Below are 12,146 nucleotides of genomic sequence, written 5' to 3'. Positions count from 1 at the left end.
AAAGAAAAAAAAAAAAAGGAAGAAAGAAAAGAGACTTATGAAGAAGTCTGAAAACAAGACCGACCTATACCCTGGGTGAGATTGGATGGGTTAAATGTCTCTGGCACTATTTGTCTTCACTATTGACAGACACTGTCACACAACCCACCACTCGATGCCTGTCTCTGAATGGCGAAGCTAGAATGCAAGTTAAGTGTATTAATAGAGAAAAAAACTAGCATCCCAGCAAATAAAATAAAGCAATCCAATTCACCAGTTATTAAAAACACTTAGATTCAAGATAGGTAGGTTAATTTAATGTACATTAAGCCCAACAGTGTAAATTCCCCTTACATTCACATGCTGAACCAAGCAGTGTATTATACTTTGGGTAAATACATCAGTCAATCTGGTTTTGTTATAAATTACATCCATTCTTAAATTAACACTCTAGGTATTTAAATAGAGCTTTTGTTAGTGGCTCACACACACCAATTCCATGTATCTTACATCATTCCCCACTCAGAGCAATAACCAGCTGCATCCAAGCAAGTCAGAACTCTAGGACCCTCAGCTGCTCTCTTGAAGCTCTACCTGTCATCTCCTCAGCTCCTGCCACCCTAAATGAGGGACTGTATGGCTGTGTCAAGATTGATGGATCTGACAAAGAACACCCCAACTGAAGAAACAGACTCTTTTGTTCTTGGGTTTTCCCTAAAAAATTAAGGACGCCTCTTGGCCTTCACAAAGCCTTTGATGCAAGGAGGTGCCCCCACAACAGTACAATAAGGCTGTTCCCTTTTTGCCTGTCACTGGCTTTGGTTCTCATTACTCATTAAGGAACAGGCAATTCTCTTATTGCAAAGTAATTCTCAAGCCTTTTGATGCAAGAATAGGAGCCACTTACTGCAAGAATTAGCTATTAACAAAACGTTTCTCAGAAGGATAAAACAACTTGCGTTTGAGCAGTTCTGGAAAGCTGGGTTTATTGACTGTATGACATTCAGGAAGACCTGAAATAAGCTTAATTTAGGAAAAAAGAGATGATGTAGAGTACATCTACATAACCTTTAAGAGGTAATTATAAGGGAGCTCTGCTCCACGCAGAGGAGAACATATGCACTGAAGGCACATAAAATCATTAAAATTGTTCACATCTATGTTAGCACTAGCGAGACAGAGCAGCCAGGCACTGTACAAACATACAGCACCAGGAAGATGCCTTTTTAAAGAACTTTAGGATCTGGTTTAAATTAATTCTGTAAGAAAAAAGCATTTGACACATGACTGAAGCAAGCAAGCTGCAGACAGAAATCCCTGGAAGACATCCTCCTAGGAAATTACAGGAAGGCGTTTCCAACTGGGAGGGCGGTGGGAAGAGGAAGGGAAAAGCCTACAAAGAAATGGAAGTTTTTATAGACCAACTACAAAGAATAATGCTTTTTTCTTGTAATTTGTTTATAATATGTACTTATAACCCTCGGATAATAGAATTAGTAGCAGCACTGACATCCCCTTTGAAATCTCTAGTAATTATTTCTGTATCAACAGGAAAAACTGACTAACGACACCAGGAAGGATGATAAATTGACAAAATATTTTCAATAAAAATAAAGAAGCTCTACTAGCTATTCAGAAAAAAAAAAAAAAAAACAAACCTGTACACACAAAACAAACCATCCACATCTCCATTCTGAGGCTTTATTAGAAACTTTGGCTTGAGAATGATGAAAAAGCCTTGTCCTGGCAGTGGAAAACATCTCCCACACCCCTCAGCACCCAGCCTCTACCCCACAGAGGATGCAAGTATTTTTATCCATTTCTCTACAGTAGCAATTGAGAGGCAAAGCCTTATTTTCATGATTAAAATGACAAAAAATGCTTATGGCAAGTACTTAAATAACAACTCTAATCAAAAAAGCCAATTATGCCTGCTTGGGACAAGTAGTTGTCCCTTTAATTAAAAAGGAGCACAAAACTGACACGATCACAAAAACGTAGAGCTTAACTTTTTACCAAATGTGTTCCCAGGACATAATCATAGATGTTTGAGAGCCAGAAAAAAAAAAAAATAAAAAAAATCAATACATCAGAGGTTATTTGTATCCAAATACGAAAAATGCAAAGAGAGATCAGTAAATACATTATAATAGCATAAAATCTGTTCCCTTTTTGCTACAGCTCTGGAAAATTCAATTTAAGAACTGGGAACTGTCAGGATGGAAGCAAAGCAAGAAATACTGTACTAGGGAGCAGTGCAAAGAATATGAAAAAATAAATATATTTGCCTCAGTGGCAAATGGAGAGCAGCTTAAAGCATCAACAGCAAACTGAAGCAGCTCATCCCGAGATCTGCCACAGGAAGAATGGATGGTAAGCAGAGAAGAAAGTTTCTGCAACAGTTTTCTTCACTGGGGTTTCAGAAGGTTTGAGCATTCCTGTTACTGGAGATAAAAGGTGAAAATGCAAGACTTGTTTAAATTACATGGTCAAAAATATTCCTGAATCATTCCCAAAGGACAAGAATAAGGTGTTGATCTACCAACGAAATAGACACCTTTGATAAAAGGCTTAAATCAGCAGTGTGAATTTTGAGCATTTGAAGCACTTGTTCAATGTGTCTTGATCAACAAGAAAAAACTGCTTAACCGTTAAGAACCAACAGGAAAGAATCAAGCATCCCCCCTTGCAACAGGAGCTTAAAAATATTGTGTAGAAATCTCCAAGCACAGCTTACAATGACATTTCTCAGCATGACACCCTCATGCATTTCAAGAGTCTAGATGATGATTCATATTTAATGTGCTTATGGTACCTCACCAGGCAAAATCCTCCTTTTCCTGTCCCCTGAACAAAGACACTTGTGATTCCGATAACAGTTTCTAGCAGTAAAACAAGATCCTTCACTTCCCTTCTGCCTTTCAGAACTATAACAGAATTAGAAGCTTGAGAGAGCAGCTCAGTTTGTGAACATCGCAACTCAAAATCCTAGAGTTCTTTTAAATGACACTTGCCTGTTCGATATTCAGAGAGTGGGTAATACCTTTTCTCTGGATTAATTAATATGAGATATACATTTATTAACAATTAAAATCCAATCAGCAACATAATACTCTTAAAACTGTTCTGTAAATCACAAAACAAATTTCCAAATGGAAGAACTAGAAGTCTGCCCATGCAAGGTCATTGCTGCTAAAAACAGCCCATCCTGCTCCTCCAAAAAAAAAGAGAAGTTAACTGCAGCAATATCTATTTCTCACCTATAATGTGATTTATGTAGAACAAAACCCCACAGCACAGTGACCAACAAAAAAGCCACAAGTAAGTTGAATTTCAGCCAGATACTACCTTACTCTTGTGTTTTGGGAAAGAGAACAAACTGTGTTAACTATGAGAGTAATAAAAACCTCTCACCACTTCAGTTCATTCCCTGTAACATAATCCTCTCCTTATTAAGAGTAATCGTATCTGCAACTGATTTCTACCTACAGTGTTGCTAGCAGCATTTCAAATCACCCCATCCTTTGAAAAACAAGAGTAAATGAAATCACCTGCAATGCTATGGAGACTGAACTGTCATTTCCCAAATAAAGTGATGGGTTAGAGCATGAGCTGACACAAAAAAAAAGAAGAAAATAAAAGAAAAAGAAAGACTTACACAAACCAAAGATTCCAATTCCGGAACACTAAGTTGCCAAAGTCATCTTTCCTCCTCATCCTCTCATCTGTACAGTGTCAGATCCTCAGAAATGTGCCTACAAGTCTGCTATTAGGACCTGACATCAGCAAATTAATAGTCTATTTTGGTCTTTTAAAACAGACATGTAAAGTCTGTTTTCCTGTACAAGTATATAGACATGCACAAAGCCCAGGCTGATTTTCCTCTTATTTTCCTGTTAAGAAATCAGAGCCCAGGCCAGCCAAACTTCTCATTATTACACAAGGCAGGGTGCCGGGGATTGAAAATATGGTAGCAACTATTCAGAGACTGTAGCAATCCTGAAACTAAAGAAAATAGGAAAATGCAATACACCCTCTTATCTAGAAATATGGTACAGTTAAGGCAAGAATGGAGCCAAAACACTCGCATTCAGTTTATTGATAAAACAGAGATTTGGGTGCAGAACACACAGCTAACCTCAAAAGCGCTCCTGGGATTCTTAAAGTCAGCTGAGAACACTGAAGAATGCTCCTGCTCCAAGGTATCCATGTGCTGTAGGTACCACCATCAGTTCAGAAGTGCTGAGTTCAAGATGACTTATAGGAGGAATCCTAGCTGCCCACTACACAGCAGGAACTTTTAGGAGGGGGGACTATGACTATAAAACAATCCAATAGGGTCCACTTCTTGTACCCCAACCTACAACTTTTGTACACACTGATATTCCTTTCTCTATTCCTAACACTTTGTCTCCAGCTTTAAAGAGAAAGTCTGGCCTCAGACTTACCAGAAGAAGGACATGTCCACCCTTGGTTTATATTATATCTTACATATTATCTATCTCTCTTACCTTCCAACACCAGAGAGAGGAGCAGGAACTGCTCTTTTCAGCCTTCTGCTCTGTCCCTATAGTTTTGGAGCAGTCTATGAACCTGTTTTGGTAAACACTTGTCCAAGATCCATGTGTTTTCTTTCGAGGATGGGATCGAGAAGTAGGGAAAAAAAAAACAAAAGTATGTAGTGGTCTTGGCAGTCCTGGGATAATGGTTGGACTTGATGATCTTAAAGGTCTCTTCCAACCTTCTAGGATTCTATGACAAGCACACATAAAAACAAAGACACCCCTAACATCTTACACTGAAACTATCTGATAGAATCCACTGGCTGAACCTTCCCCAACACCTACAGGGTTTGGCACCCACTCCCCGATAACCAGCCCTAGCTACTTCGGGCTGGGGCTTGCCTCTCCTTATGCATGTCCACAGCACAACTCACTACTGAGTGACCCTAGTCAACAGTTACCCTCTTACAGAAGGACAGGATTCATAGAATCATAGAACAGTTAGGGTTGGAAAGGACCTAAGATCATCAAGTTCCAACCCCACTGCCATGGGCAGGGACACCTCACACTAAACTATGCCACCCAAGGCTCTGTTCAACCTGGCCTTGAACACCGTCAGGGATGAAGTCTTCACACACTCCCTGGGCAACCCATTCCAGTGCCTCACCACCCTCACAGGAAAGAGCCTCCTCCTTATATCCAATCTAAACTTCCCCTGTTTAAATTTTAACCCGTTACCTCTTGTCCTATCACTACAGTCCCTAATGAAGAGTCCCTCTCCAGCATCCCTATAGGCTCCTTCAGATACTGGAAGGCTGCTATGAGGTCTCCACGCAGCCTTCTCTTCTCCAGGCTGAACAGCCCCAACTGATCATCCTCATGGCCTCCTCTGGACTTGTTCCAACAGTTACATTTCCTTCTTATGCTGAGGACACCAGAACTGCACACAATACTCCAGGTGAGGTCCCACGAGAGCAGAGTAGAGGGGCAGGATCACCTCCTTCGACCTGCTGGTCACGCTCCTTTTGATGCAGCCCAGGATACGGTTGCTTTCTGGGCTGCGAGCACACACTGAAGCCAGCTCATGTTCAGTTTCCCATTGAGCAACACCCCCAAGTCCTTCTCCGCAGGACTGCTCTGAATCTCTTCTCTGCCCAACCTGTAGCTGTGCCTGGGATTGCTCCGACCCAGGTGTAGGACCTTGCACTTGGCATGGTTAAACTTCATGAGGTTGGCATCAGCCCACCTCACAAGCGTGTCGAGGTCCCTCTGGATGGCATTCCTTCCCTCCAGCATATCAACAGAACCACACAGCTTGGTGTCATCGGCAAACTTGCTGAGGGCGCACTGGTTTTGTCCTCACTGTAGTGCACAGTGACATAAGCAATGAAAACAAAACTTGCCTTGGCTCTGTTTGGGGGGTCTTGTCTGGCTGGTTAGTTTTCTTTGAACACAACTTTTAACAGCTCTAGTTGCTTGTGCTTAATACTTCTCACTTACACAGCACCCAGGAACTTAACTGTTTCATCACACCTCTGGAAGGTCTCCAAAGCCATGGGTCAGCAAACAATTCAAACTGCACAAGCTGAAAGACATGGACACCAGCTACCTCCACCTTTTCTGGCTGCTCTTTTCCAGATCAATCCTCATCCTGCGCCACCAAAAGCAGTTGTGCTGACCCACAGTGGACCCACCAGTGTCAACTCTAACCTGGAGCAGATTCTTGACACAGCACACACTTTGGGTAGTGGTATCACCCTGAAGTCTCTGAAACTACACGACTCTCTGACATGGAAATGTGTTCTTAATTGAACAAGTGGGTCTCCTTTGTGAGTTAACAAAAAAAAAAAAAATAATCTCAACACTATTTAACTTTTTCATTCAATAAAATTGTGCTGCAGTTTAACCCAAACACAGCTAATGTGTTCTTAGTTTTTTAAAAGGAACAGGACTGGCTGTAAGCAGACACGAAATACCTGGAGGTAGCAGACATTTAGTTCCATTCAAGTTTTTAAGTCTTCTCTGTTAGATTCAGAATTAATTAGCAGTTCACGTCTATCTGTGGATTTAGAGTGTAACAGGGTTTGTGGGATTGTTCTCTTTTGTTTACTTGTTTTTACAATACATGCTTCTACAGGATTTGGCTGCTGCTGTGTCTTTAAACCAAACTGATCATTAAGCATCCTGATTTTAGAAATATATTGCTCAGATTATTTTTAATAAGTGATAGAAAAATATCAAATCCTTTCAATATAATAAATAAACCCATCAAATTCTTTCAATAACCGAAGTTCCACTGTGCACAGTTAAATCCACAGGTTCTCTCAGAAGAGGTGTAGCAAAACATGAATGGTGAGCAGTGCTGTAAAGTTTCTCTGACACGTCTACAATCACTTCAGTTTCTGAACACGATTCCTGTACCATGCAAATCTGGGAAACATTCTCACACAAACATTTAATGCATATGATATAGAGAAAAAAGAATATTGCAGCTATCTGAATCCTCGCCTTAAATATACACATTTTTCTCAAGAAACAATTTAAGGCCAATTAGGAAAGTGGAACATGACCTTGTAAGAAATACAGGGATCAAATTATGCAAAAACTTCCTCATCCAATGAAGAAAAATGCATCTGTCCTGAGCATAATGATTTTTTCCCCATTGCACATATATTTACTAGAACATACAAGTTACTGACAAGAACTCCAAATGCAAACCAGCACTAACGCTAACCTAACTTTGTCCTTAAATCCTCACTTTTTTATGTTTAATGAAGATCAGCGACAGCATCTTTAGACTAAAGTCTGAAACATGACTGGGAGCAAGATAAAGATGAAGCTAAAAAGGTCATGCCTCATTCTTATATGCTGTCAATTAGAAAAAGTAGCTAATTCTAACCTAACAGTTTATGAAAGTGCCATCCTGACATATACTCTGTTCTCACGTATTTGAGAATTTTGTAATATGTGTGAATGGAGTTTAAATACTAAGCTTCCTCAGGCCTCTTAAAGGAAAACACAACCTTTTTTCCTCCTTTAGTCTGGCAAAAGCTTCATCACCCAAAATGTAATCTCCCATTCCATTTTTTATCCTACCTAGAATTCGCTGGTTTAGTCGGTCGGAATTGTCCCTTATTTCCAAGCAGGAATTTACTACCACTGAAGTCAGAGAGCATTCTAGGAGTTAACAGGTCTGTGCTGATAATAACAGCACAAGTAACTTATTTCTTATGAAAATAAATATCTACACAGATGAAATACAGCAAATTAAAACAGAATACCTGATAATTTAGATCACCCAGCATAATTTATACTGAGTTCTCCTAGAATGAACTCTGATACTTCTCGACATGCTCTTTTTCACAATTAAAACTTTGCCAGCACTGTTCATGTTGGCCAGAACGTTACCAACCTTAAAGTAATTGAATAAATGAGAACACTTACCAGCAGCAACTACAGCTGGAGGCGGCGAACCTGCCTCGCCACCACTTGTTTGGCTCATGGATGCTACAGATGTTTCTCTGGAAGGTGGTAACTGCAGCTCCTTTGGGAGAAGGTCATAGACAGATTCTGTTGAACATAAAGGATTTAATCAAAATGTTATTCATGTTCTGCACAGGAAAAGAAATAACATTTTTGCCTAAAATAGGAACAATAATCCAGCCTTTGAAAAGGTCACATTAAGCACTTGGAAATCTCAACATCATGGAATAAAGTTATGTCAGAAAACAAACCAACCACAAAAATGTTAAGATGCACATTCTCAAGACTGAAACAAAAGGACACAATCTTGTTCAAACAAAGAAATAATTCATGAACTTCCACAGAAACAGCCCTCATTTAGAATGAAGGGGTTGACAGCATGTACATGAGAATCAAAGACAAACCCATTCTCAGAGCAAGATGTGCAACTTCCAAAGAAAGAGATTAATTTAGTACCATCATCCACAGAGCACTCTATGCTCTTCCCATGTATTAAGTGCCAATTCTTGTTAGGTAAGATCCTTCACTTCCATTTATCTGTAACATTTCTTTTTCATAGAATCATAGAATAGTTAGGGTTGGAAAGGACCTTAAGATCATTCAGTTCCAACCCCTCTGCCATGGGCAGGGATATCTCACACTAAACCATGTCACTCAAGGCTCTGTTCAACCTGGCCTTGAACACCGCCAGGGATGGAGGGATGGAGCATTCACAGCTTCCCTGGGCAACCCATTCCAGTGTCTCACCACCTTACTGTAAGGTAAAGAACCTCCTCCTTATATCCAATCTAAACTTCCCCTGTCTAAGTTTGAACCATTACCTGTTGTCCTATCACTAGGATCCCTGATAACGAGAAAGGGTTCCCACTCTAATGATTCCATCTATTAAACCAGATTTGAATTTACAGTGACACCTGCTAATAAATTGTATTTATTTTGTATTTTGTATTTATGAGACGCTGGAATGGGTTGCCCAACGAAGCAGTAAATGCTCCATCCCCTGGCAGTGTTCAAGGCCAGGTTGGATAGAGCCCTGGGATACAAGGCCCAGTGTGAGATGTCCCTGCCCATGGCAGCTGGTGTGGAACTAGATGAAGTTAAGGTCCTTTCCAACCCTAGTTGTACTATGATTCCATTACCATACTTTCTGACTGCTACTGGGGATTTTCAGTCTCAGTCCGTTTTCTTTCACAAGCTGCGAAGCCAGTCCTGATGCACAAAGCCCAGGGAAGAATGAAACATGTGTCTGCACCTTGCTGAAAACAAGCCAGCCTGACTCACGCTCCCAAACCACTCACATTCTACATCCCCTGAAGCACAGCCAGTGCTGCATATTTGCACATGTTCATTATTTGACATGCTGGATTCTGAGAAAGCTTCTATAAACCACAAAAGCCCAAGCAGTTTCAGAGGAAACACTTATTTATGTCCACACTGAATGGCTCCTGTAAGCTTGGCCACTAGCCTCAATACGTCAAAAAATACTCCAAATAAAATGTGGCATTTGGAAACCATAAGATGTGTGTGGTCCTCTTTTCTTCTGAACTGCAAGTGTTCTTCAAGATGAGTATCTTAATTCAAGAGACTAAAGAATGGAAGGTTCAGATTTTGTCCCAGTAACAAAAAGCACAAATATGAGCTGAAGAAAAATACAGTTATGACAAAAGAGGGTGCTTCCCTACTTGACATCCCTGCACCTTGAACTATAATTGCCCCTGCAGCTAGCAGTTCATACAATAGCTCCAGACAGCAAACTCTTGTAAATTAGCAGCAGCCTTTATTCTGGGTGGCACTGGTGCTACAGGTTAGTAAAACCCAGGCTTGCTGAGCCAGAGGCAGATGCTCAGTGCTGCAGCAGCTGCTGCACTGTAAATGCCACCCAAGGTATTTGTCACAACCTCCCATACGGAAAATTATGCCCAGTCAGCTGTGTTGACAAAGAATGATCATAGCTCAAGGTGCACCCTGCAACAAATTCTTCCTGCTAAGCCATCTAAGAAACTCACACACCTCACTGTAGGGACAGGCCAAGGGGAATGGCTTTAACCTGCTAGAGGGGAGACTGAGATGAGCTCTTAGGCAGAAGCTCTTCCCTGTGAGGGTGCTGAGGCGCAGGCACAGGGTGCCCAGAGGAGCTGTGGCTGCCCCATCCCTGGCAGTGCTCAAGGCCAGGTTGGACACAGGGGCTTGGAGCAAGCTGCTCTAGTGGCAGGGGTCCCTGCCCATGGCAGGGGTAGGAGCTGGATGAGCTTTAAGGTCCCTTCCAGCACAAACCAGGCTGGGATTCTATGAACACATGGCAGAAGTTTAAGGTCAAACCCAGACTTTAAGGAAAAAAAGAAAAAAAAAAAAGAAAAAAAACCCACACAAACTCCTGACCTTTCATGAGAACAGATGTAGCTTCACAGTCTAAAACACATCTTTAGTGCAGTGGATTATTACGAACTATCGCTTCAACACTTCTCTGAAGAATCTGAAATTGTTTGGGTATCTTTAAGAAAGCTTAAGAAAGCAATAAACCTGCTTTGCACACATCAGACTTCAAATGAAACTTTTGTGTTTTCACCTAAACACAGGCCAGTGTTTATATATGCTGCACTATAAACAGCGTTAAAGCAAAAACTGACAAATTCCAGAAAGACTAGAGTTGTTGCAAGGAAGCTAATTCTTCCCAGAGGATACAGTTTCCCTCCACACCGGATACTGTATTTAAATAGCTAAAGCTCCTATTGATCAGCTCACCTCCATCACCATGTTTTACACCAGTGCGCACACAAGAACATTAAGTGTATGAAATTATCTGCTATAATTTTAAGGCTACTCACGTGGAAAACACCCACAAAAAAAGAAAAATAAAAGATGTATGTAAATGCAGCATTACATTTGAAGGCAAAAGGAAAAATTCAGCATCATTACATATTTCTATTTAATTAACAAGAAAAAAAAGTATGTAGACAAAATCCTGGTTTCAGCAGGAATGTTTTTAGCACTGTGTTGAAGCAGCAACTGAAATTTCATTCACTGACAGTAAAAGGTGTCTTGTAACTTATTGCTCATTTCAAACCCTCTCGACAAATACATTAGTTGACCTGAAGATTCTGGGCTGTTTTTTCTAGCAGTAGCTCCATTTATATCCAGCATCTCCTCCAAACACATTTTTTTTTCACCATACTGGAAGAAAGGAACATGTGTTTCAGGATATATAAAATATCTATATTATATACTTTTCAGGGTATATAAATTTAAATAAGATCAACACACAAACAATATAACAAGCTACTTATGATCAGCTGAGTCACAGAAACTCATTTCCACATATAAACCTTCACCTGCATTCATGTAATAAGTTAGTACACACCCTATTTACAATAAACTCCCAAATCTCATACCTTCCCTCAAAATAACTAAACTAACTAGATGAGCCCAGGCTTTGCAAATTCTACTATTGAAATCAAGGACACATGGGGAGAGGCAGATTTACAGCAAGTGTCAAATTTCTTCAACTGCCCTTTATCCGATTATTCTATCCTTATAACCTCTTATCTGAGATCAGCTGCTTGTAACTTTGATCTTCCTGCCAGTTACACTGACAGTTCAGAAAGCTGCATTTCATGTGGCTATACTGAGCAGGACAATTAGGTCAATAACCAAAAATGCCAAATTTCAGTCAGAGGAAGATAAGTTTTTGCCAGTGTATTGCTTGAAACAAAGCGTTCAGAATTGAAATATTAAAATAATTAAGTAATATTATACCAGACTTGCTTGGTTTTTGCAGCACATCAAAAACAGTGCACCCAAACCAAATAATAAGCATTCCAGCACACCTAGCTATCAATGGGAATGAAGCCAGCATACTGTCTCAGGTGAAAAGTATCCCCACCACTCTTCCCAAAGTGCTGCAAGAGCAGCAACAAAACCTGAAGATACACAAAAGTATATATATAGCACTCCTAGAAGGTATGTTCACCTCATTTAAACTGCTGCACACAGCTGAAATTGAGAGAACTGAACAAAAGCTACCTGTGAAAAGGCTGGATGCATCACCATCCGTCACCACAAAAACATCTCCTTGGGTCAACACGTATCTGGATCAGTCCCAACAGCTTGTGACAGGAGCTGTGTCTTTGAGGAGGAGAGAGAAGAGGACTCGGAAAGATGCAGGCAAAATAACCCACAGAAGGT

The 12,146-nt window shown here is 40.5% G+C and overlaps 1 protein-coding gene across 3 annotated transcripts in view; it reads right to left on the bottom strand.

Annotated features, from left to right (window-relative positions):
• The window catches only part of NFAT5 (nuclear factor of activated T cells 5), a 61,111-nt gene that overhangs the window by 31,559 nt on the left and 17,406 nt on the right, over positions 1-12,146 (bottom strand). For 2 of the 3 annotated variants that reach the window (XM_062612996.1, XM_062612997.1), the window contains one exon: positions 7,926-8,051. In XM_062612996.1, coding sequence (XP_062468980.1) covers positions 7,926-8,051 — 126 coding nt within the window. Of the gene's footprint in view, positions 1-64; positions 178-7,925; positions 8,052-12,146 lie in introns of those variants that run through there. The other variant, XM_062612998.1, reaches the window with a different exon arrangement.

This window comes from Pezoporus occidentalis, unplaced genomic scaffold (genome assembly GCF_034315485.1).
Source record: "Pezoporus occidentalis ecotype Australia unplaced genomic scaffold, CSIRO_AGI_Poc_V1 ctg163, whole genome shotgun sequence".
NCBI classification, from domain to species: domain Eukaryota; kingdom Metazoa; phylum Chordata; class Aves; order Psittaciformes; family Psittacidae; genus Pezoporus; species Pezoporus occidentalis.
This window is presented reverse-complemented; position numbering and strand designations above follow the sequence as displayed.